The 25,130-nt window shown below is 38.6% G+C and overlaps 2 protein-coding genes across 2 annotated transcripts in view; one reads left to right on the top strand and one right to left on the bottom strand.

Annotated features, from left to right (window-relative positions):
- Window positions 1-1,285: 1,285 nt before the first annotated feature.
- Lsm5 (LSM5 homolog, U6 small nuclear RNA and mRNA degradation associated) lies at window positions 1,286-4,566 on the bottom strand. Its single transcript, XM_032906436.1, has 5 exons — window positions 4,454-4,566; window positions 3,177-3,272; window positions 2,874-2,901; window positions 1,927-1,999; window positions 1,286-1,534 (listed from the first exon to the last, which is right to left on the bottom strand). The coding sequence occupies exons 1-5, from the start codon at window positions 4,497-4,499 to the stop codon at window positions 1,502-1,504; spliced, it is 276 nt and encodes a 91-aa protein (XP_032762327.1). The 5' UTR covers window positions 4,500-4,566; the 3' UTR covers window positions 1,286-1,501.
- Window positions 4,567-9,007: 4,441 nt separating this feature from the next.
- Avl9 (AVL9 cell migration associated) overlaps window positions 9,008-25,130 on the top strand; it is a 47,233-nt gene continuing 31,110 nt past the window's right edge. Inside the window, exons 1-8 of the mRNA XM_032906435.1 lie at window positions 9,008-9,331; window positions 17,002-17,122; window positions 18,121-18,206; window positions 19,293-19,364; window positions 21,709-21,798; window positions 22,732-22,798; window positions 23,860-23,900; window positions 24,905-24,943. Coding sequence (XP_032762326.1) covers window positions 9,239-9,331; window positions 17,002-17,122; window positions 18,121-18,206; window positions 19,293-19,364; window positions 21,709-21,798; window positions 22,732-22,798; window positions 23,860-23,900; window positions 24,905-24,943 — 609 coding nt within the window. The 5' untranslated portion in view covers window positions 9,008-9,238. The remainder of the gene's footprint in view (window positions 9,332-17,001; window positions 17,123-18,120; window positions 18,207-19,292; window positions 19,365-21,708; window positions 21,799-22,731; window positions 22,799-23,859; window positions 23,901-24,904; window positions 24,944-25,130) is intronic.

The raw sequence follows: 25,130 nt of genomic DNA, 5'->3' as shown, positions 1-25,130 counted from the left end.
AAAAAAATTACAAAGATTTAGTTAAAATTGCTATAGCCTACAAGAATAGGCAAAATAATTTACTGCTGAAATATTTGACACAGAAAAATACTCAACATTCAACCTTCTTTAAAATTATACTCAGCATAGAGTCTAAAATTTAGGATAAGCAAGTTTTTGTTAAAATGTACACATCAAAAAGCATTGACAGGAATGAATGAGGTGGCTCTGCAGGCAAAGGCACTTGCTACCCAGCCTGACGGCCTAAGTTCAATATTCAGGACCCATATGACAGAAGGGAAAGGAAGGACTCCCACAAGTTGTCCTCTGCTCGCCATGCATGCTCCATGGCACTCACACACTCACACGGCACATTCATACCCAGAGTAAGGACATGTTTATTGTTGTCGCTGTTGGTTTAAATATAGGACAAGATAGAGCTGGAGAGATGGCTCAGCAATTGAAAACACTCGATGGACTTGCACATGACCCCAGTTCATTTCAGGCATCCATATAAAGTTCACAACCCCTTGTAATTCCAGGGGACCCAACATCTTCTGGCCTCCAGGGTACAAAGCGGGTAAGTGGTACACAGAGATACAGGCAGGCTCTCGTATACATTAAAAAAATAAAATTAGTGTTTTTTCAAGCCAGGAAAATATAAGATGTGATTCTACCTTTTGCTAACCTGCACTTGCACAATACAACACACATGGTTTGTGTTTTTTATAGGAATTAATAAAAACTGAATTCGATATGAAAAGCATCATTAGGGAATATCAGAATTTGAACTGAATTTTCTTAAGGGATCATGAAGGTTTTTTAAATGATATATATTCAAACTCATTTTGTTTTGGAGTGATACTGTTTAAGTTCAAGAGCTGAAGAGATGGCACGATGGTTAAGAGCACTGGTTCCTCAGAGAGAACCCAGGTTTAATTCCCAGACTCACATTGCAGGTGACAACCCACAGTAAGTCTAGTACCAGGGACCAAACAACCTCCTGGCCTCTGCAGACCTGCACAGGCAGCAGACCTACATGCAGAGAAGACACTCATACACATAAAAACGAACAAAGTCTTTATGAAAAAACAAGAGGTAAGTTCACTTTCAGCAAAGAGGCCAGGAGCAGCTATTGGAGGACATCACTTCAGGAGGATCTCCTTTGCTCTACCCTACCCTCAAGCCACTAAGTAAACTTACCCCTCCCCAATCGAAGTAATACAAATGAACAGAAATCAATATGAAACCAAGTATCAAAATAACTATATTTGTTCCACTAGCTATTTCAACATAATAAATCAAATCACAGTTAACCAAAACCATCTTTATTTTTTTAGTCTTTAAAAAAACAAGACAAAACAAAACTCTTCTTTTCCCAAAATAACCATGATTAGCTTAGAAAAATGGATGTATATCTTCAAAGTGTTTCCCTTTAACGGAAACTTCATTTTATAGAATCTAAACATTAAAGGTTTGAAGAAAACAAAGCCAGAATCCAGCATAAGTCAAGGAAATCCACTCATACTTCAGGCCCTTCTCCTCCAGGAACCAGCTGCATTGGAGAAAAAGAGTTTATTAATAACACTATCACATCACCTAAGAAACCCTGAGTGTTCCTCATGGACCAAAGCTAGCTTTGCCTCTCCCCCATCCTTCAAATCCCATCTTCTCCAAGTCCTCTGTATGTAATCCCTACATCACTGACTGACGTTTACGTTACTGATGATTTCTGATGAGCTAAAAGTCTACAAAGACTAATAAGCAAACTAACGTCAAGCTTAGACCAATGCTCTTTCCACAGCTGCCTTGGGGCACCAAGGCTCCCTTCCCATCTCAGCCTCGCGCCTAGGCCATGAACACTGTCAACTATCAGTTTAAGTCAGTTCCGTAATTCCTGCACCACAAAAGTAAAATAATTTCAAAAGAAAAGTTTTAATATCTTACCATTGTTATATTATTTCCATTTAGTAGAATTTGATCTAATTTTGTAATTCTTCTTCCTTCTGGTGTAATTTCACTAAATAAACAGATTAAAATGGAGTCAGGATAAACAAGTAATCAAATGCAGTATTTTGGAAACACTTTCCCTCCCTAAGAGTTATTACTGGGGCAAGGAGAATAGCTTGCTGGAAGAGTGTACACACACACACACACACACACACACACACACACACACACACACACACACGGCCCTGGGTTCCATCCCTAGTACCAAGCTGCTATTCTTACATATGAATGAATGTGAACTTATACAATTACAGTAAGTTTCAGAAATATAAACTGTCCACTGGATAACATTCATGTAAATATAATTCACCATAAAGCTTGCTCGCAATTCTTAAAAATTCAGGAATATTAAGATAATAATTCTCTAACTGGACCTCACAAATACCAGTAAATAATGTTTCAATGTTAAGGTATTTTCCAACAAGTAATTTTTTTTTAACCAATCATACTAAAGCTGCTATGGAGGTTTAAAAAAGAAGGGCCTCCACTTGGTCCTCAGTAGACTGGGAATGATTAGGAGGTGTGGCCTTTTTGGAGGAGGTGTGTCAATGGGAGTGGGCTTTGAGATTTCAAAAGCCTAAACTACACCCGGTTACTGCTAACTCATATTCGAACTCTCTCTCCCTCTCTCTGTCTCCTGGTTGTTGTCTCAACATATAAGCTCCTAGCTACTGCTCCAGATGCACACCTTGCTGCCTGCTGCCACAATCCCCACCAGGAGGGTCAAGGACTCTAATCATCTGAAGCTACAAGCAAGCCCTCAGTTAAAGCCTTCTTCTATAAGATGACTTTGTTATACTGTCTCTTCACAGGAACAGAAAAGTAAACAGAGATTACTCGATAAGAGATGTCCTCCCCTCCTCCCCAATTCTTTAACTACTCACAACTCTGTGACATCTTCCAACACCATATCTGAAATTCGACGTTAAGAAAATAAACAAGGTTGACTTTATTCTGGTGTATGTTTTTGTTTGGTTTCAAATATGTTCAACATTATGGTAGTGCAAATTCAAAGGTTTGTTGTTGGCAAAAACCCTATCACCAAACACACCTCTTAAAATGCTACCAAGTTCCTGGAAAACAAAATTATTAATGTAATAACCAGAAAGACTTCGTCTGTCTATAGTTCTTACTTATATTAATACATCTTTAAAACCCTACATCATTACCACTTATAAAAAGGATACTGACAAAGTCATCAAATCCTAGAAGTGTACCCACGATTTCTTTATCACTCTTCATCACAATGTGAATTCTTGATCCTATACACTTGTCCACAAGCTCTGTGGAAGGAAAGAGGTAGTTTTACCCACTTATTAAATCAACAAACATTTGAATGCCTACTTTATTATTTTCTTATCATTATAGATAGGCAAAAACATTCAACATTTATTTTGCTTTTTATTTATTTTTATTAATCATTCCATTCGTTTACATCTCAAATGATATCCCCCTCCTGATTACCCCTCCACAGCCCTCCTCTGACATCCGCTCTCTCCCACCTCCTCTTTGCCTCTATGAGAGTGCTCCCACACTCCTGCCCCTCCACTCCAGCCTCTCCCTATGCTGGGGCATCAAACCTCCACAGGACCAAGGGCCTCCCCTCCCACTAATGTCAGACAAGGCCATCCTCTGCTACATATGTATCTGAAGCCATGAATCAATACTCAATAATTTTACATCTTATACAAATCTCTGTTCAATCATTAGCACAAATGTCTGCTTTAGCTTTCACTTAACTCTTTATTTGCAATTAATAGGACTGTGATTTTTATTTAGATTAATTGATTAATATAGGAAAATACAAACACCATGAGATGGAAACCATGACTGTTTTCCTTCATCAGTGTTTGTACCGATAAACAATATCTAACATTGTAAAAACTTTCAATCACAGCCACTTTCACTACGTTCACCAGACCCAAAGCATTACAGGGGAGAAGCATTATTAGAGACACCAGCTTTCCTGTCACTTCTTCTCTGAGCTCCAAGACCAACCTGAGCGTCTCAGCATCTTGGAATTGTTCAGCACGATGTGTGCTGGTGTGCTGCTATCTGAAAGCAATGGCTGTAATTTAAGTTCGTTATTCAACAGTTCTCTGGCACTGCGCGGGAACTGCTTGTTGAATTAATGAATAAGGGAGCTAGTTTCCAGATTTCTATTTTAAGATTCACTGTATACCGTGGATGCAATGCCTAATACAGGGTCTGCCTAATCTAGAGGCCGAAAAGGCCACGCAGAGAACTGGGACTGGTACCCATGACATCTTATTGGCGAGCTCAAAAAGAAGGCCGAGCATGTCCTTCACTAAGTGAGACCTTCGCCGACCACCGACAGGCAAAACGGTCTGTCTTCCCAGCGACGCCAAGGGCGGTACAGTCGAGCTCGGAAGGGCGGCGGCCCAGCCTCGGCCCCCAACGTGGAACTGTAGCAACCCGCCCGCTCCCCAAGCAAGACTTTTACCTAGTGGCAGGAGTTGAGACGGGTTCGTGGTCGCGTTAGCCGCCATGGCCACGCCGGAAGTGGCATAAGGACACCGGCGCAGACTTTAAAATAGCGCGCTTCCGCCCTTTTCCCACAGCTGGGTCAGACAAGACTAATCGGAGGCCGATCTTGCGATTGTAGAGCTCTGTAGAGAGGTTCGGCCCTCTATCCCTGCCACCAACTGGACTATAGTCCCCTGAAGTTTTACTAAACTTCAGAGATAGTTTGCCTCCAGAAGACCACAGCAAATGAGATCTCCGAGTTGGCTAACTTTCCTTTAGAAGGTTGCATCTCAAGCCGGCATTTTTCTTCAGAGCAAAATAATCAATTTATATTTCCCACCATAGTTCAGCGTGTTCCTTAACAACTACTCATTTTCTTAAGGAATCTGTTACTTTTAAGGACAGAGGACTGAAAATCCATAAGCAGCATTATTTTTCATTATCCTTTTAAAAAAAGGTTTTAATACTTATTTAATTTCTTCGTATCGTTTCTAGGAGTCTAGTTTATTACAGGTTTTAAAGTCATCAGTTTTTGACTTACAGGCAACAGAAAGATGTCGTTCTGTATGTTTTCACCATCATGTTTGGAAACCTTGCTATCACACTTCTGTGTTGGAAAAGATTGAAAAGGCCCCTTTTAATGTGGAATGGCCAGTAAACCCAGAGACAGAAGGAGGCTTCAGTTGCCATCATGGCCACCTTAGACCCTGACATAAAAGAAAAAATTAAAACTAACAAGGGTTAGCTAGTAGCTTCACTATAGAGTACTTTCCTAACATTGATGAGGCCCTGAGTTTGAGCCCTAGTGTTTTTGTTTGTTTGCTTGTTTGTTTTATTGTTGTTTTTAAAGCAGATAAATTCTTTGCCTTTGTCCATATCATGTGATAGACTTAAAATCAAACAATCTAATATGAGAGATCATTATGAACAGCATTCATTTTACAGTGTTTGGTAAGCACGATCCTTTCCTTCGTTGAACAAACATATCCATCAAATACTGTCTGACTACCAGCTTGCTGGGTATGTAAAACAATGTCCAGAAAAGTCTTCAACCAAGTGAGTGGGAAGAAGGACAAATAATACATTCCATGTACACAGAACTACAGAATTTAATATAGAAAGCAATGCCTCCAAGGAACTTAGATAACTCAATCCCATTCTCAATTCCAAGCCAGTGGTGGCTTTTCTTCCACTCCCAAAGGATAAATTTTTTGTATCTACTAGGTGCCGAAGCAATTGCAAACACACTTTACAGCCGTCCTTTGAAGCAAGAATCAGGATTAAGTTTCTTGTGCTTAAAAAAAAAAAAAAGTTAAAACACTGTCCCCTGGCCACACATAACAGCTTAAAGAACTGAGGAGTTGTTGGGAGTCTAATCCCGCACAGTGATTAAGGATGGAAAAGCAGAGAAGAGACAAAAGTAGCATCCTGAGAAAAGGAAATATTGTGTGTCGTGGGTATATGTCACTTACAAGCTTTTCTTGTTGATCTTGTCTTTGAGCCATAACCATTTATTTCTTCTACATTTAACATAAAACACTTGCCTTTCAAAATGTGGGGTTTTTTTTTCCTGAATAACCCCAGTCTTCAGTTTTTTCCTATTTAACTTCATGCTATTCCTCAATGTTCTGGTAAAGATGTTCATTTTTCAAGACCCTGATCAGAAATGATCACCTCTCCTGACTTGTGTAGTCTTTTTGGAGTCTGATGCTGGCTGGCAGCACTGTCAATAGCTGTCAAAGTTATTTGGATGTATTTTTTAATATAATTATTCAACAAAGCACCTACCCTTAAAAAAAAACTGAGTTCCTCAAAACTAAGAACATTGGGACATAGTATAGTGATTAAATCCATTGGTTCTGAATTTAGTGGCTTTTTTTCAAATCCAAACTTCGCAGTTTTTAAAAGCTTTTAAAAATGTTTTTAACATTACCTTTAATTGTGTGCACCACATGAGTGCACACATATGTGTGTAACAGCAGAAAATTGGAAGGAATGTGTTCTTTCCTTCTATTATGTGAGTTCTGGGACTCAAACTCTGGTCAACAAGCTTGGCAGAAAGCATCTTTACCTATTGAGCCATCTCACTAGCCCCAGCACAGTTTCTACTAACTACTTTTTCTTATGGGTACATTATTTATGCTTTTTAAATCTCAGCTTACCTGTTTGAAGCACTGGTGGTAATACCAAATACAATATTAGTTTTAATTATTAATTATGTATATGGATGTTTTGTTTGCATGTATATGTGTCTTTGTGACCTTCCTATTACTATGAAGAGACACCGTGACCAAGATAACATATCAACATTAATTAGGAACTTGCTTCAAGCTATAGAGCTTTAGTTCATTATCATTCTTGAAGGGGTGGGGTGTGTGCTCCATGGCACTGAAGCAGTAGTGGAGATCTACGTCCTGATCCACAAGTCAAGAGAAAGAGATTGGACCTGACAGGGCTTTTGATAACCTTAAAGCTCACCTCCCCTCCCCGCCCCCCCAAGTGACATACTTCCTCTAAGGCCAATCCTACTGCAATAAGGCCACACCTACTAATCCTTCTAATCTTTTCAAACAGTTCCAACCCTTAGTAATTAAACATTCAAACATATGAGCCTATGGAGTTCATTCTTACTCAAACCAGCCTATTGTCTGTGCACTACATATGTGCCTGGTGTCCATGGAGGTCAGGGAAGGTATCAGATCCCTTGGAACTTAAATTATAATTATGAATCCCATGCAGATGCTGGGAATCAAACCCAGGTCTTCTAGAAGAGGAACCAATGCTCTCAACCTCGGAGCTATCTCTCTCATTATTTTAATGATTAAATGAAATAACCTATGAAAATTGGTTAGGACACGATCTAATATACAGCAAACTATTCTTATATTTTTGGTTGTTAGCCTATCCTTTAACAGCTGAGCCATCTCTCCAGCCCATAGCAAACTATTCTATGTGATGTAGTGTTACTTATAGATCTTTGTTTCCTAATGCTAACATTCTATTTGGCTTTGGGTAGAACAGCATATAGGTAGCATTATTAATTGCTTGCACATGTATGTTATTGAGGGGGCTGGTGAGACGGCTCAGTGATGGTAAAGGTGAGTGATGCCAAGCCAAATGAGCCAAGTCCAACCTCTGGAACTCACAAGGTAGAGGCATACCAACTCCCAAAAGCTGTACTCCCATTACCACATAGACACTCCAACAGGCAAAATAAATGTAAAAGAAAGGTTATTTTATAACCATAAACCACATTCAAGCAACAATTTATCTGCCTTGGCACAGTAAAACTACCACATATGAACAAAATGAACACTAGCAAGTTTCTTTTTGCAGTTCATATCAGGGAAGATGTAAAGCATCGGCTGTATTCTTTTTCTGATGAAAACAAAACAGGAATACAGATAGAAAAGAAAAGCAAGAAAAGAAGGGGGCTTCATTAATGAGTGTGGCCTTACTCTGTATGAGATTTTACAAAGATTAAGGAGTGTGCCAATGAGCATACATGAGATATAATAAATTCAAAGAGCATTGATTAGACTCTATAACTACATCTGGGAATGTGGTAGTTTTACTCCATAGGCTGTTGCTGCTGTTGTTGTTATCATCGTCATTGTTTTTCAAGACAGCGATTCTGTGTAGCTCTGGCTGTCCTGGTACTTGCTCTGTAGACCAGGCTGGTCTCAAACTCAGAAATCTGCCTGCCTCTGCCTCTGGAGTGAGTGTTTGAATTAAAGGCACGCACCACCACACCTGGAGTGACTTGAAAGTTATAAAGCTTTGCTGGGTCATTATACTTGCAGTAGTGATCTTTGACCTTGTGAGCACATTTCTAAGACAATGTAGCCCAGGTTGGCTTGAAACTTGGAACTCTCTTACTTCAGCTCCTCAAGTTGTAGCATTACACACTTGCAGCCTAGTACATGGGACTGTACAGAAAAAAAATTAAATGAAAAAATTCTAGAGTGAAAGTAAAGAAAAATTTGAGTAAGCAAGCAACTTAATTTCAACGTTGAATACACAAGATTCCAAACTTCATGAAAATGCATGCGTCGTTGTGAAACATTTAAAACTCAAGGCTGAGAGATTCCACGAAAGATTTAAGGAGTGAAAATACGTTTATAAATAAGTAAAATTGAAGGAGGAGGAGTAAGGATATTTCATGAAGGAAAAATAGATTTTTAGAAGGAAGTGATTTGACAAAGATCGTAGGGAGAAAGGAGCAGGTTTAAGTGGAAGCCAATTCAACTCCTATGCCTCTCCACCACAGACTGCAAAGGGTCCCTGATGGTCAGCTTCTGCCTTACCTTGCCCCGCCCCGCCCCGCCCGCTCCGCCCCGCCTCACAGGTCCTATAGGCCCCGCCTTCAACCTCTTCCGCCAATCCTGCTCTCAAACAGTCCCGCCTCTCTTGTTATACAACCCCGCCCTTCTCCGACTTATTTTCCTTTAATCCCGCCCCCTAGTCAGGCTCCGCCCACACTGCCTCAGACCCTGCCGGGACATGGGTCTCAGGGTACCGCCCCGCCCTGCCGGAGGCGGCTGTAGCGTCAGGTGACAGCCCGGAAGCTGCGGAAGCGGATGAAGCAGAGCGGTGGAGGCCCCGTGGGGCTTCGCGGAGGTGAGGGAGCTGGTCGGCGGCCCCCGAGCCCGTGGCGCAGCGCGTATGTGGCGCTCCGGTTGACATCTGAAAGCCGTCGCTCTGCTTTGTGCGGCCCGGCCTCGGCGTTTGGAGTCGCGGTGCCGGTCTACGGCGAGCGCCCATGGAGAAGGCTGGGCGTGAAAGTGACGGCGCCCCCTGCGGGCCTGTCCTGCATATCGTGGTGGTCGGCTTTCACCACAAGAAGGGCTGCCAGGTGAGGACCGGCCCGCGCCTACTCGGCGCCCCGCGGCCTCCCGCGCGTTGTGCCTCTGGGAATTGTGTGACGAGCAGCGGGGGTTCGGGTTTAGAGAAAGAAGGACGGTCGAGCCTTCTGTTCCCTGTCAATCTCCACCGACCTGCTGGGTGTCTAACCGTAAAGGAAATCTTGAGGAAAAACTCGGCGTTTGAACGCCGGCATGTAGTGAGCTATGGGTTTCCACACGAATGCTCAAGTAGGCTGACGCACTTGTAGGCTCCGCTCTGAAGAATCAGCTTCCTTTGTTTATCTCCCGCAAGCCTCCGAATCTGTAGTTTAGGGTTGGCGAGCGGCCCCGCCCCCTTCTCTTTGTGCCATGTAAGATTTGATCCTGCCCAGAACTATTCTTTTGGTTAGGTTGACCCTCCAAGTCGATTGCAGTAAATGAAAATGTAACGTGCCAAACAGATAGTGCAAATGGACATGGATAGTGCAAATGGAGCCAGCTTCTTAGCTTACTCTTCAACCTACCGTCTGAACAGAGCATTTGCTTTGTTTTGAAGGCAGAGGAGCAAAATAGAATAGGGTTGTTTAATCTGAACAAACACTGGAAGGCAATGATGTCATAATGCGCTAGTGGATGTATATATTGAATACCTAAGGTGTTGAAAAAACGGAGTACTGCTAATAGAAAACAAAGCATTTGGTTTCTTTCTTTTCACAGAGAATGTAACATTAGAAGATAACAAAAGTAGAAAAGGGAGTGGAGAACTGCTAGCTAGCTAGCTAGCTGCGCGCGCGCGCGCGCGCGCGCGCGCGCGTGTGTGTGTGTGTGTGTGTGTGTGTGTGTGTGTGTTTGTATAGGTGTGTGTCGACTGTTAACTTCAATCTAGGTGTGGTGGTACACAGCACACATCCAGCAAATGGGAGGCTGTGGCAAATTGATTACCTTAAGTTGGACAGGATACTTAGATCCTGCCTCAAAAAGAGACTATTAACTTTAAGATGTTCTATCCTTTTATCCTCAGATTAGAAAGATGTAGAATAACACTAAAGAGAAAGTAGCATTATTGTGTGTGCTATTATGATTTTTTAGTACTTCATGACTACAGCCTTTGAACTAACTAGTTGCTTTATAAGCTAGGAGTAAAGCGACAAAATGACAAAAATCACACTGAAAAAAAAAAAGATTGCTGAGATCATACTGTTTTGAAAAACAGCCCTGGAGTCAGTCAGAAGTAGTAACCTTGCTTCCTGTGCCATGTGTGTCCGTGTGTGGCAGTATAGTCATTGTGGAAGCTCGCTTCAGAACTACACTGAATGGAGCTCTGGAAAGGAAAGAAAAATCAGAATTGATAGAAGATAGGGTAGTCTTCTGATTCTTGCTGTCATTTGAAAGCCAAGATTCATTACGTTTTCTGCCTTTCTTACTGGTTTTATTGCTAATATAAATTTCAACAAAGGAAACAGTATATAGTGCTGCATAAAGACTAGAGAACAGAGAACTGTTCTTAAAAGCAAAGATACAGGGCTGGAGCGATGGCTCAGTGGTTAAGAGCACTGGCTGCTCTTGCAGAGGTCCTAAGTTCAAATCCCAGCAACCACATGGTGGCTCACAACCATCTGTAATGGGATCTGATGCCCTCTTCTGGTACATCTCAAAACAGCTACACTGTACACATATAAATAAAAAATAATAAAAGATTTTTTTTTAAAAAGCAAAGATACAAGCAACCTGCAATTCTCTCTCTCTCTCTCTCTCTCTCTCTCTCTCTCTCTCTCTCTCTCTCTCTCTCTCTCTCTCTGCCTTTGACTTTTGGTTTTAGCATGCAGGTAAAAGTGACTGCTTTTGTAAAGTAAGTTTTGTGCCAGAAGCAGGAGGCCTATATTATGTTTCTCTAAGACCATCAAATCCAAATAGCTTCGTAATTTGCCCTTCTCAGTTTCTATTGCCAAATAATATATAATAATTCCAATGAAGCAAATAAATCCTAGTTTTTCCTCTATTTGATGCTTAAAGTAGCTTGATTAATTATTGATCTTTTAAAAGTTACACCTACCTAGGGTATTGTAGAAACAAAGCACTAAGAATCTAATCCTAGACTAGGGAATGTAGGTAGCTCAGTGGTAGAGTGCTTGCCTAGTAAGTACAAAGGGTAGATCTCTGTGAGTTTAAGGCCATCCTGGTCCACAGACTGAGTTCCAGGACAACAGGGCTATATAATAGAGAGATCCTATCTTAAAACAAAAATAAAGATTTATTTGCTGCCATGCCCTGCTCTTTTTTGTCACATATGAATATTTTATTTACATTCTTTACACCTCTTCCAATTTCTCTTGTGTCCCTCCCTCTCCTCAAATTTATCATTTCATCTGTTACACACATGCAAGCATGTGTGCTGCACATAATCATCCACACATATAAATTTAACCTGCTGAGTATGTTTAGTGTTGCTGGTGTGTATGTGTTTAGGGTTGACTACTTGGAATAGATAACCTATCAGGGATATGTCCTTGGAGAAGACTGAGTCTCCATATCTAGCTCAATGAATTACCTATAGCTCTTCATCTAGGTATGGGGCCCTTTCTGCTTGCCCTACCTACTGTTGTCATTGTGTAAACAACCACATTACTGAGAGTTCTTGTGTGCAGCTTTCCTGCTATATATAGAAGATATTATCTCACAGATGTCCTTGTCCTCTGACTCCTAGAATCTTTCCACACACTGCTTCTACCATGTTCCCTGAGCATCAGGTGTAGAGATTGTGCTATAAATATATCATCAGCTTGGGTTATGTACCTCATGGTCAGTTGTTGTCCTCTGCATTTTGACCAGTTGTAGATTTCTATGAAGAAAAAAGCTTCTTTGAGGAGTAAGAGCAGCAGCAATACTTACCAGGCTGGGCCAGCCCACAAATCAGATTGCCATAATCTTTTATTAAATAATCAAGTATGTATCACGTAAGCTCTTTGATTTTGTTCATACTTTTAAATTTTTTAATGTTCAATAGAGAGCAATTATTTTCCAAGCCTTAACATTATTATTATTATTATTATTATTATTATTATTATTAATTGTGTATATGATGTGCTTGGAATGGGGTATGGCCCATGTGTAGAAGTCAAAAGACAATTTGTGGTATCAGTTCTCTCAACATTTTCATGAATTCAGGTCTTCATGCTTATATTATCAGGCTACAGGCACCTTTACCCACTATGTTACCATGTCACCAATCTAAATTTTTGCTTTTGGCCTATTTTCTGATAGAGTCCTGGATTGTATACATAGCTAGCATCTTTAATTCTTGAATAAACTGATTTTTTTTGTTTTTGTTTTCTTGGGTTTTGAGAGCAGGTTGTATGCTTTTTGTTTTTGTTTTTGTTTTTGTTTTTGTTTTTTTTTACCAAACTGTTTTCTTTCTTTATTATGCTTTGACAGTATCATACAAGTATGTAAAATCTTTGGGTCATTTTCATATCTCATTACTCTTTTTCATGCCCTCCACTCCTACTGAACATTTTCTTCTCAACAAGTCTTTCTTCTATTTTCATGTTTCTTTGTTTTTGTTGTTATAGTGTGACCCACTGCACAAGCATGGATGGGGAAATTAGTCACTGGAACTTGGGCAGGTTAATGGCTATACTGTGAAAGAAAATGATCCACTCCCATGCCCTAGCACCTATAAATGCTAATAGCTTCTCAAAGACGGGTGGGGCCTTATGACTCTCTCCATAACTCTCTTTTTATTGTCTGGCTTTTTTTTTTTTTTTTTTTTTTTTTTTTTGAGACAGGGTTTCTCTGTGTAGCCCTTTGGTGTCCTGGTACTCAGTCTGTAGATCAGGCTGGCTTGGATCTCAGATCCGAACTCTTATTTTCTTTTTCTTTTTTTTCCCCCCAAGATTATTTGTTTTGTGTGTATGTGCGTGCCTGAGTTTATGTATATATGTTCACCATATGTATGCAGGTGCCTGTGGAATCCAGAAGAGTGTGTTAGTTGTCCTGTAGTTACATTCAGTTATGAGCCCCTCAAAGTAGATGTTAGAAATTGAAACTTAGCTCTTTGCTATCCAGCCCCACACTATATTTCCTAGGAAGAAAAAGCAAAATTGTAAGACAGTTGGAACTTTACCAGGGAAACCGATTTTCTAACAGTTTAGGAACTGACTCAGAAAGAAGTTTAAGGTTCATTTGATAAACAAAAACAAAACCAGGAGCCAGATGGTGGTATTGACACTGTTAATCCAGCACTCAAGAGACAGAGGCAGGTATAACATTGAGTTCCAGGACAGCCTAGTCTACAAAACAGTTTTAGCAAGGGTACACGAGAAAACCAGTCTCAAAAAACAATGGAACAAACAAACAAACAAACAACCCCACCAGGGTCAATAAGTTATAAATTTTGCAGCTGCCAGGCTGGAAAGACAAAGGAGAAAGAGAGAAAGTCATCACTTGTTTTTTAACTACATTTCAATTTTATTTTGTATATGCATGGAAGTTTTACTTTTCTTTTACTGTGAAGAGCCACAACCAATTAATGGATGCTTAGAGAGGGAGACAGCGGATAAGTCCCTGATAATGAGTTAATCGTTTCAAGTGCTCAGCCACACACACACACACACACACACACATACGGCACTAAATAGACTCAGTAGTTTATATGAACATTTGTGTGTGTGTCTCTGTGTGTAAAATAACAAAGACAAAGTCCTGAGAGAGAAGGGCATGGGAGGAGTTGGGAGTAGAGAGAAAGGGTGAAAATTGTGTAAATACGATACTCATGCATTGCATTTTAAAAAAAAGCTGGACATGGTGGCGCATAACTTTAATTCCAGCACTTGGGAGGTAGAGGCAGGCAGATCTCTGACTTCAAGGCCAGTCTGGTCTACATAGTATAAGTTCCAGCCAGCCAAGACTACATAGGAGACACTGTCTCAAAAATAAATGAATCACAATATTTTTAAATCTGGCAATCTGACAATTATACTTTATACTTGAACAAATAAAAATCTGGGTTCTATAGCAAATTTCCTGTAGAAATATATATATATTTTGAGAGAGAGAGAGAAAGAGAGAGAGAGAAAGAGAGAGAGAGAGAAATTATTTCATGTCAAATAGTCTAATTTCAGGCAAATTTTAAAGGAAACAAATTGGAAACAGTTCTCTCCTTGCACTGTGGGAGTTCTGACTCCAGATATGAAGCTTGATGCCTTTAACCTTCTGAGCCATTTCATAGTCCCTGAAAGTCATGCCTTTCAAATTAGAGTCCAATAAACCAGGAGGGTTCAGCCCTAGAAGTCAGTAAACAGCTATAAATGGAGGTGGAGGAGTCTTCATAGAAAGTGAAAAGGCATGGGCATGTGTTGTTAGGGTTTTGGAGTGTATCAAAAGAAGAAATAGAAAGATAGAAAAGGAAATGTTGGCAGACTTAGTAGTACTGCTTGATGGGAAAGCTATAAGCAGCTTTTTGGGAGTTGTGCTTCTGGGAGATGAATACATGATCTTACTAAGGGGATCATTTTCCCATTTCCATGATGCCTTCAGGTGAACCAGGCTTTCTAACCAGGTTTTCTGGTGGGTGAGTGACAGAGCAGGTACAGAAGTGGAGGTTAGAAGAACAGCTGGAAAGAGAGTTCTCTCCTTCACTACAGGACTTCAGGGATTGAATTATGACTGCAAGTACATTACCTGCTGAGCTATTTTACTGGCCCAGGATTAAGAGAGAATAGTATGTAATGTTCTAATCTTTGGAGCATATCAGAATGTCATGTCTCCTCCTAAGACAAAAGGCATAATTAAGATTCTATTATTTTGACCCAGAGAAAGTAGCTTTCCCTTAATGGGCCTCAACATAGCTTTCACCTTTTTATATTATCATTTTAAACTCTAAGTGGCAGTTGTGATGTTTCCTATTAGGTACCTAAATCGGAATTAACCGTGTGGGAGGCCATTGAGGATAGATCCTTGCCTCGTGTTCAGCTTTGGACCCCACCTTCTGTTTCGTTGGCAACCACTAGAAAAAGACACCCGCATGGTGTTCTTACATAGATGCAGGCAAGACACCTGTACACATAAGAAAGAAAAAGCTTATTCCTTGTGATTTAGAGCATCATTATTGTTTCCACTTTTCGTAAGTCAGCCATTGTCTTCTTTCCTTCTGTTACCACTTCTTAATAAATATGTAAGATTATTAGAATCAGAGTAGATCTACCCACATGAATTGGTTATTTAAAGAGAGATACTCGGGGTTGGGGATTTAGCTCAGTGGTAGAGCGCTTGCCTACCCCAGCTCCGAAAAAAAGAAAAAAAGAAAAAAAAGAATTGGCTAAAGAGAGATACTTGAAATTTTCTTGGTTTTAGTTTTATCCTTTTGGGGGATGTTTGTATCTCCTTTACACTGATGTATATTAATGTCTCACTGTGTTTTTTAATCCTTAAATTTTACTTAGATTTTGGCCCATGAACTACTTAGTAGTAGATAATAATCAGGATAAGTATGAAAAGGAAACTCCAGATATGAAGCTGGAAGCTTATTGTTCATGTATGATCTCAGATTCTTACCATCTCTGCAGACCTATTATTAACTACTCTGAGTTAACGTTAAAACCCATAATTTAAGGGCTTGGATCCATAAGACTTATTACAAAGCCAGTTACAGGTGCCAAGGTCCCAGGCCACTTGAACTTGTCAAATTTAAAGGTTCCCACAACCGTCAGCTCAAGAATAGCCAAATGAAGAGAGTGGAATATAAAGCAGAATATGAAGGAGAGATAGGGAGCATCCATTCCTTCCCTTCATCTTCATGTATTTAGCAACTCAGGAGCTCCCTGAACCCCACTGCTAAGGGCATGATTGATCAACACACTGGCTATTTGCTGATCTCCAGGATCTCTCCTAGGGTGAAAGGACAAGCTTGAAAGTTCCATCTTTCTAATCAAGGCATGGATTTCGGGTGACTACTCTTTATTCTAAAGATGGTTTAAGTATAAGGGGCTGATTACAAGTAATTTATGATTCAGGAAGTTTTAAAGGTTTTAGTATCTTTGTTGTAGGAACCAGTAGTATTTTTATTATGCCCATTGAATAACAATAGCTAGTTTATACAGCTATTAAAACCTTCTAATATAACAGAAGTATTGACTAAACAAGTAGTAGTACTATGTAGCTATTAAAATCGTGAGTGTTCATGTAGAAAGGAGGTTAAGTATTTTAAAATTGATAGCAAATTCTTCTAATTTTCAAGAACAAGTGTCTAATGGTAGCAATTTTACCAGCAGGAAACAAGAATTCTAAAATTGCCAACATAAGGTAGGCAGTCTACAATTTATGGATGAATTGTGTTCCCAAAGTTGGCTGTTTAAAGTCTGGACCACATTTTTCCAAAGAAACTGTGTTACAGACACTGTGAACCCAAGTCATCCTAGCATAGCCTTAATTTCACTTACAGAATTTTTGAGTATACTTAGCACCTAAATTCTGTTTAAACATACTTACAAGTAGATAGCACTTTGAGTTATAACTAGACGCTTTAAGTCAACTGGGAATAGTCTATAAACCTTCCCATCTTTCTCCACTTCTGTGTTTGCTGATAATCTTCAATAGCATCATTCAGGATTTAAGAGCATCACAGTTTATCAGTGTAAGATCCCTTCTTTGATCACTGCTTGGCTAACATTCTTTTCCGTTTTAGGTTGAATTCTCTTACCCACCACTAATTCCAGGAGATGGACATGACAGCCACACTTTACCTGAAGAATGGAAGTATCTGCCTTTCCTTGCCTTACCAGATGGTGCACATAACTATCAGGAAGGTATGCAGTCAAATAATAGATGAATTACTAAGTGCAATTTTGAAATTTCTCTCATGGTTTTGATTACTTTGGACCTGTTGTGATTATTTGTAAAATGTGTATGTGTTGGAGGTGAGACACGCACAAGAGAAGCTTCAGAGAGTACTGGGCCTATTTCCTTCCTATGGAGTCTTCTTCCACCATATGGGAGTGCTTTGTCACATCTAATGAAGGACTATTCTACCTTAATTAAACCAGATTAAACATCATTTGAGTACTTGTTTTCCTCATGCATTACTTAATACTTATAAATAAATCCCTTATAAAATAAATCAGATGTTACCATACAGTTTAAATAAATTTTATTATAAGATTTGTAACCTCAGAAATTATGTTTCTTCCTAACTTTTTTATTATGGATGCTTTCAACCTGGTGGGAAAATTAAATTAAGATTATAGGGAATATTTGCAAGTTTTCTTTGTGTGTATTGTCAGTTTTGTAACTTTTTATTCTAAAGTCATTTGGAATAATGACAGACACTTGACTTCTAAATATTTAAGTGCATGCACCCTCTAAGAATGTAATCATTTCCCAGCATCCAGTTGTATTATCATAGCTAAATAATTTAACAGTGATTTCATAATATCATCTCACATCTAGTCTATGTTCAAATTTTTCCAGTTTTTAAACCAAATTTTTTGAGTGCACTCAGAAAATTGAAGAATTCACATGTTGCCATCAGTTTTTATGATTTGATTTTCCTTTAGTCTGGAACAGTCCCTGTATATATTTTCTGTAATTTTATAGTCAGTTTGACTTGCTATCTTTGACACTCCTAGGTGTTGTGGCAGACATGTACTATAAGGCTTGGGAAAAAGTCTGATGCTAGAAATAAGTATCACATAGTTCCTGGATGTGTCATTATGTTTATGTTAATGACTGCATTATAATTTCACATTTGATTGTTCAGTAATAAGTAACTAATGTCACTACTTATATTTTTCTGTGTTTCTCTTAGATACTGTGTTTTTTCACTTGCCACCCAGAAATGGAAATGGAGCCACAGTGTATGGTATCTCTTGTTATCGACAAATTGAAGCCAAGGTATGATGGTTGATGATGAGCAGCAGCAGGAAAAGGTCCTCCATCCTTTCTTGGTTGTTTGTCATTTGGTTGTTTGTCACAGTCTTTAACTTCATGTAGTACAGGTGTGCAAAGGCCAGAAGAGGATGTTCAGTCCCATAGAGTAGGAGTAATAGGTAGTCGTGCCTCATCTGACTTGGGTTCTGGGAACAGAATTGGGGTCCTCTGCCAGAGCAGTGTGTATTCCTAACTTTTGAGCCATTGTTCCAGCTCTTAATTTGTAGGTTTTTGCCAAATCTCCATACTGATTTCTATAATGGCTGTAACAATTTGCACCCTTACCAGCAATGATTAGGGTTTTCCTTTCTTTACATAGTTACCAGCATTTGTTAACAATTTTTTTTGCCGTGGATTATTTTTATTAGCATATTAAAATTTATATAATGAGAACTAGTGAAAGATGGAAGGCATCCATCAAAATTACATTAAAAATTAAATTCAGTAGTAGTTAAATGTATAGAAATGTACAAAAAGAAAATGTTACAGCACTTCAGTAGCATTACTAACAAACAGGAAATACATCCATAGTAAATTTGAGTATCAGTTTCTAAAAACACATTTATGATGACCTCCTTTATCTCTCCTGACTAGTTTTGAAGTCTGCTTTAGCAGCTATGAATCTAGCAACATTAGTTTTTGTGGCGGCTCCATTTGTTTGATAGGTGGATTTCCATCCTTGTGACTCTCAGTTTTTGGATGTGTGACAGGTATGCTTTTTTAGAAGATAGCAAATTTTGTTTTTTAATCCAGTCAGTTTTTGTTAGTTGGTTCTCACTAAATGGTTGGTCTGGTATGTGACTTGTACGTAAAGCAGTTTTCATCAGCCAGTAACTTCTGGGAGAGGAGGGTTTGTTCCTCACTGTTCTACCCAGGGCATAGCTTCTGACATTCAGAACAAGGCTGGCAGGTACTCGCTCAACTAGCATATCTGAAATTCACTGTGGCATTCTTTAACCAAATACACAATTTTTGTATGTTCTTATTGAAAACTGTTTTGTAAATGCTGCTATAAAGTATTTCTAATACTTAACTATTTGCTTATAATAGGCATTAAAAGTAAGGCAAGCCGACATCACCAGAGAGACTGTTCAGAAAAGTGTCTGTGTTTTAAGCAAGCTGGTAAGAGATCTAGTAACTTACTTACCTATTAACATTCAAGGCAGAACTTTGCTAAAATTAGTCAGGTGCTTACTAATGTGCTCTTATTTCCTCTGTATCCATCAGTGTGCTCTCATTTCTACTCTGCTGAAGACTCTAAGTTGAGCAAGTTTGACCCAAATGAAACAGCTGTTACATTTCGTTTATCTATTTTTGTTTGTTCCTAAGACTGTGGATAACGGTTCTTTTAACAACTTAAAAAAAATCTTAACTTCTCCAATTTTATTGATAATACAGAAGTCCATGACTATTGCAGTTAAGAAATTTAGCCTTAACATGTACTTTAAATTTTAGAATGTTTGAGGAAAGCCAGTGACATGGTATAACTGTACTAAAACAAAATTTCAGAGTTGTGTTTCTTCTTGGTGCATAGTCTTCAAGTTTAAATTAACAATTACACATTTAAACATGTACATTATCTTTAAAATTTGGGCTGCTAGAGAAGGGGGAGGAGTACCTGCCAGAGTGCACATGTGGAGGCAATAGAACACCTTTGGTGGTCATTTCTCTCCCTCTGACTTTATGTGTCAGGGATCAGACTCACTCATCGGGGCTCTCTCAAGTTGCAAGTACCTCTGTGAGCGGAGCCATTGCCAGGCCCCTATTGTAACATCATTTTGTTTTTAAGACAGAGTCCTTTTTGGCCCAGGTTGGCCTGCAACTTTTTGTATAGCTAAAACCTTGAACTCCTGATCCTTCTGCCTCCACTTCTCAAATTACATGTGTGTTTGATCACATTCAGCTTATTTTTATTTTCTTTAGAGAAACAAATGACTGGGGTATTAATCTATCTTATGCAAGTCCTAGTTCTGTTCCCCACCACAATGGAAGAATTGGAGAGAGGGTCAGAGAGAGGAAGGAAATACTATATACAGTGATATTGTTGGTTTTCATAGCGCTCAGTTGAGTAATACACAATATTTGATGTCTATTGATAACGAAGGGGATCTTGACATCTTTGCATCAAATGCCTAATTCTACAGTAAAATTTATTCCCCCCCTCAAAATGTCATAAGGAATAGTCTAACTGTATATCATGTTAATTACCCATATTTTATGATACTATCTTAGCCATTCTGTAATTGTTCCAAGCCAAAATTGAGAATATTTTATTGGCCCAATTATAAGATATATGTATGTTTTGTCTGATTATTTCTTGAGTACTTACCTAATTTCCTTATCCACAGACAGTTTAAATAGTCTTGTATAGCCAGGCTATACAAGTGTGGTAGCATACACTTTTAATCTCAGTACTTGAAGCAGAGGCAAGCAGATTTCTGAGTTTAAGACCTGCCTGGTCTACATAGTGAGTTTAGGCAAACAGAGTTACATAGTGAGAACCTGTTTCAAAACATTTTCTATATTGTCAGTTTTATTTTCCTAACAATGTTGAGATATCTTTGCTAGTCTCATTTTACAAATACCATATTTTAGAGTAGCAATATCTAATTCTCATATATGAGACTACCAAGTATAAAAATAGGATAAAAATACAACTTTGTTGTATCTAAAACAAACTAAGGAATGAAAACTGCTTACTTAGAAAGGTTCATTTGTTCGTAGTGCATTGTAGTAGATATGAAAATGTACTGATATTGTGCTTAATGATAACAGTCATATATTCACAGGAATGGGTACTAGTTCAGTATTAATTACTTGCATTCTAAAAGGGAGAGAAATATGAGAAAATGTCTCAAATGTAAATAAAAAGGGTGGATCTATCTTGGGTAGGAGAAATAAGAATTGAGGAATAACTTTGTTTAAATATACAAAATAATATGGTAGAGGACCTAGATTTGGTACTCCCACCATTCACAAATAATGGGAAAGGATGTGAACTTAAATCAAATCATGAGTGTTTAACTTGGTGTAAGAACCAGACTGCTTAAGCATGATTAAATGTTGCCACAATAGAATGCAGTGCAGTAGCTGTTGACATTCTTGCTATGTGTCAAAGACTCTGCTAAGTGCTTTACCTAATCCTTTACGCAGCCATAGAAGCTGCACCTTTTGGTATACAGGATCAGCTTGGTGAGGAGGTATGGAGAGGTTAAGGCATTTAATTAAGCAGATTGAAAGATGGAGCTTGGCCCAGAGTCTGTCTCACAACCTTGCCAAGATAGCTTTCACCTGCTGCCAAAGAGTGGGACTAGGAGATATCACAGTTTCTGGTTCTGAATGTGTACCCTACAGTTGATAGTTACTAAACTTTCCACCCTGATATCTTTGAATTAAAAGCTGAAGGGTTTTGTTTGCTTCTGTTGTTCACTATGATCAACCTAATGATGGTTTCTCTTTTTCTTAGCCTCTTTATGGCTTACTTCAAGCAAAACTTCAACTTATTACACATGCATATTTTGAAGAGAAAGATTTTTCCCAAATTTCCATTCTAAAGGTAATCAATTTCCATACGTGTTTGGTGAATGGTAGCTTAATGAATCAAATAGCTCTTGTGGCAGTACTGTGAAGGCTAGTCCTGATAGTTTAAGAAAAACATTGTATGAAAATCCATTTGCTTGGACCTGAGATGATTCAGTGCTTAAAAGCTCTTACAGAGAACCCAAGTTTGGTTCCTAGCATCCACATTTGATGGCTCACAACCACCTAGGGATCTGATGTCTTTCTTCTTCTCTGACTTCTTTAGGCACACACATGCATGTTGATAAAAATCTAAGATAAATCATTTTTAAAATATAGAATAGAGTAAATCTTTATCTATAATATATCTGCATTAAACATTGAAGTGCTAGTAGATTAACCCAAGTACTAAATTCAAACTGTTTTTGACAAGGCAGTGACTATAAACAACTATTATCAGTGTCTCTTAGGAGGAATGATATCTTGCTATGGCATTGTATCTATAAATTTAAGTCCAGTTTCTAGTTCCTGGTATTTTATTGAAAAAAAGATAACATCCTTCTCAAGACTGGCAGTGGTATACAGTTCTCTATCTTTCTTGGGCATTGGTGAGAGGGGAGCCAGCTAGGAATTTAGTGGGGAGACAGAGGGAAGGTTAATTTATATTTCTGTTAAAGTTCTGAAAAGGAACAGAGAGAGAGAGAGAGAGAGAGAGAGAGAGAGAGAGAGAGAGAGAGAGCGCGCCCCCGAGTAGCATTTTGTTCTTTTTGCTCAGATCTCTCCTGTTACTGTTCATGTCTACAAGAAAAGAAATGGGTTGAGTGCTGAAAACTAGCAGGTTTCGGAGACTGTGGTTGCTTATTTTATTTAGTAGGTGGCAGAATAAAGTCCCTCTCTGGTCATCATATTTCTAGGAGCTTAGTGGCTAAAGTATCAGTGTAGAGTTCTAAACTCGTTCTGCATTCCACAGGAGCTCTATGAGCATATGAACAGTTCCTTGGGAGGAGCCTCATTAGAAGGATCACAGGTGTATCTTGGTGAGTGACTTGCAAAACAAGTTAATGTCCTCAAAGTTTTCTGCTTTGAGTTGCATGTAACTGTTGATCAGAACTGTTAAGCGTATGTACATTCCATTGAGTATTATACAACTAATAAGTACTCACACAATCTTCGTATGGGATCTAAGTTCTTAAGTTTGCTTCTTCCTTAAATACCCAGAATTCATCTGAGATGGGTCATTATTTTATACTGGTGGTGATATTTACATGTATTGCAGAGGCAAGTTTCAGCGTTTTAGACTAGTACTAGACTTTTTTCCATTAATGCTGATCAGCTCAATTCCAATAGAATGGCACAGGTGTTGCTTAGCTCTTCACTGAGATTCTTCACTTTGGGGGCGGGGGGGTTGTTAATGTACACTATCGACAGCACAAAAAAATCCATTGTTAGCCTAGGTAGTCAATAAATATTCTTTTGTGATAAAAGAGTTGTAATGCTATGGTAATTTTTGTTTCCTCGGTTTCCATTTCAATGTAAAGTAGCCACATTGTGGTTTACTAGTGCAGTCTTAGAAAGTCAGCTAGACATTCCTATTCTAAGACTGTATTTGTAAGTTGTTTTCTCTTTTACTATGGTGTTAGAGCTATGTGATTGGAAAACACTGTGATTCAGAAATAGCAGTATATGTAATGCAGTGACCAGAGTTCACATTTAAAAGACTGACTGCCATTATGGTGTAAGCTTTATGACTTAAATTTATGTGGTTTATGTGTGTAGAATAGAAGTGTTAAACCCAGTGTCTAAAACTGTATCTACTAATAGTATAGACTAAGTGTATTATACTATAGTTCATAAAATTTGAAAGCCACATTTGAAGTGCTTAGTGACCACATGGCTAATGTGTCTGACAGGGTATATTTTAAACATTTTCATCCTTGGGGATGATACTCTTTCAAAAAAAAAAAAATATATATATATATATATATATATATATATATATATTTCACCAAAAATTACATAAATGTTTGAATATTTACATGTTCTCATTTGCTTCTCTAGATTTTTTTTTTCACATTTACCTCTCCTGTTTACATTGTAGGTCTGTCTCCTCGAGATCTTGTCCTTCATTTTCGACACAAGGTGTGATAGATCTCCTTCAACTTGCGGTGTACTGAAATGGGAGAGGCTGTGATTGTGTTCCTTTTCCTGCGAACTCATTGGGGCAGCATCACAATCAGCTGGCGGCATAATTGTGGTTTTGCTCTTCTAAGACAGCTTCTTAAGTATACAAGGCTGGAGGCATCAGGAATATTTGTGTGGTAAAAGTCTGGGAGTACCTCTTGCTCAATAGAGTTTGCTTTTGATTTCTTATTCTGCAGTCTTTGCAGTTTCACTTAGTATGGGTAGAAACGAAGATGTTTCCCTGAAAGTGGAATATTCTTCTACATGACTTACTTTTTCTTTTGTTGTGGTTTTGGTGTCAAAGATATGGTCCTTATTGTTAAAGCATAAGTTGCCAAGGACACACACATACAGTCACTTTTACCGAACTTTTATTGAATAGCCATGTAAATGTCATGTATCCCAGACTGGCCTTGAATTCACTGTATAGCTAAGGATTACCCTGAATTTGTGACTCTCCTGCCTCTACCTCCCAGTGCTGAGATTGTAAGTGTGTACCACCATGCCTAACTTACTGGTTCTGGGAATCTGAACACCAGGCTCTCATGAATGGTAGGCAAGCACATTACCAACTAAGCAATTCCCCAGCCTCAAATCTCTTCCTCTTCAGAAAAATGTCAAGCAGAGATGACACTATTCTTTCCAAAAAAAGATTATTTCAATTAAAGGTCAAATGATTCACATTTTTAGAGGACATAGCTAATGCTTAATTTCTCAGCTCAAGTTCAGTTTCTCATGTATCTTAAGTATAATTATATAATATTATATAACATGATTATATTTAAAAAAGAAATAGCAAATGATTAATAGATCTGAGTTCTGGGGTTGGGGATTTAGCTCAGCGGTAGAGCACTTGCCTAGCAAGCACAAGGCCCTGGGTTCGGTCCCCAGCTCCGAAAAAAAGAAAAAAAAAATAGATCTGAGTTCTTGTTTTAAAATAGTATTTCTTTCTCTTTCTGCAGGTCTTGATCCTGTTTAAGCTAATTCTTCTTGAAAAGAAGGTGAGATACAGAAGGATAAAAGGAAGAACAGGTTTTTTATTGGCATTTTTACATACTATTGTAATGTGGAAATTAATGATTAAGTATTAAAACATATTTTGTCTGTCAAGTGAAACACAAAATTCTTTTTTACTATCATACATATACAAATTTGTGTTCTTTTTAAAGACAGTTTGATAGTATAGTC

The sequence above is a fragment of the Rattus rattus genome, chromosome 6 (assembly GCF_011064425.1).
Source record: "Rattus rattus isolate New Zealand chromosome 6, Rrattus_CSIRO_v1, whole genome shotgun sequence".
NCBI lineage: Eukaryota > Metazoa > Chordata > Mammalia > Rodentia > Muridae > Rattus > Rattus rattus.
Note: the sequence above shows the minus strand (reverse complement) of the source record. Positions and strands in the feature narration are given on the sequence as shown.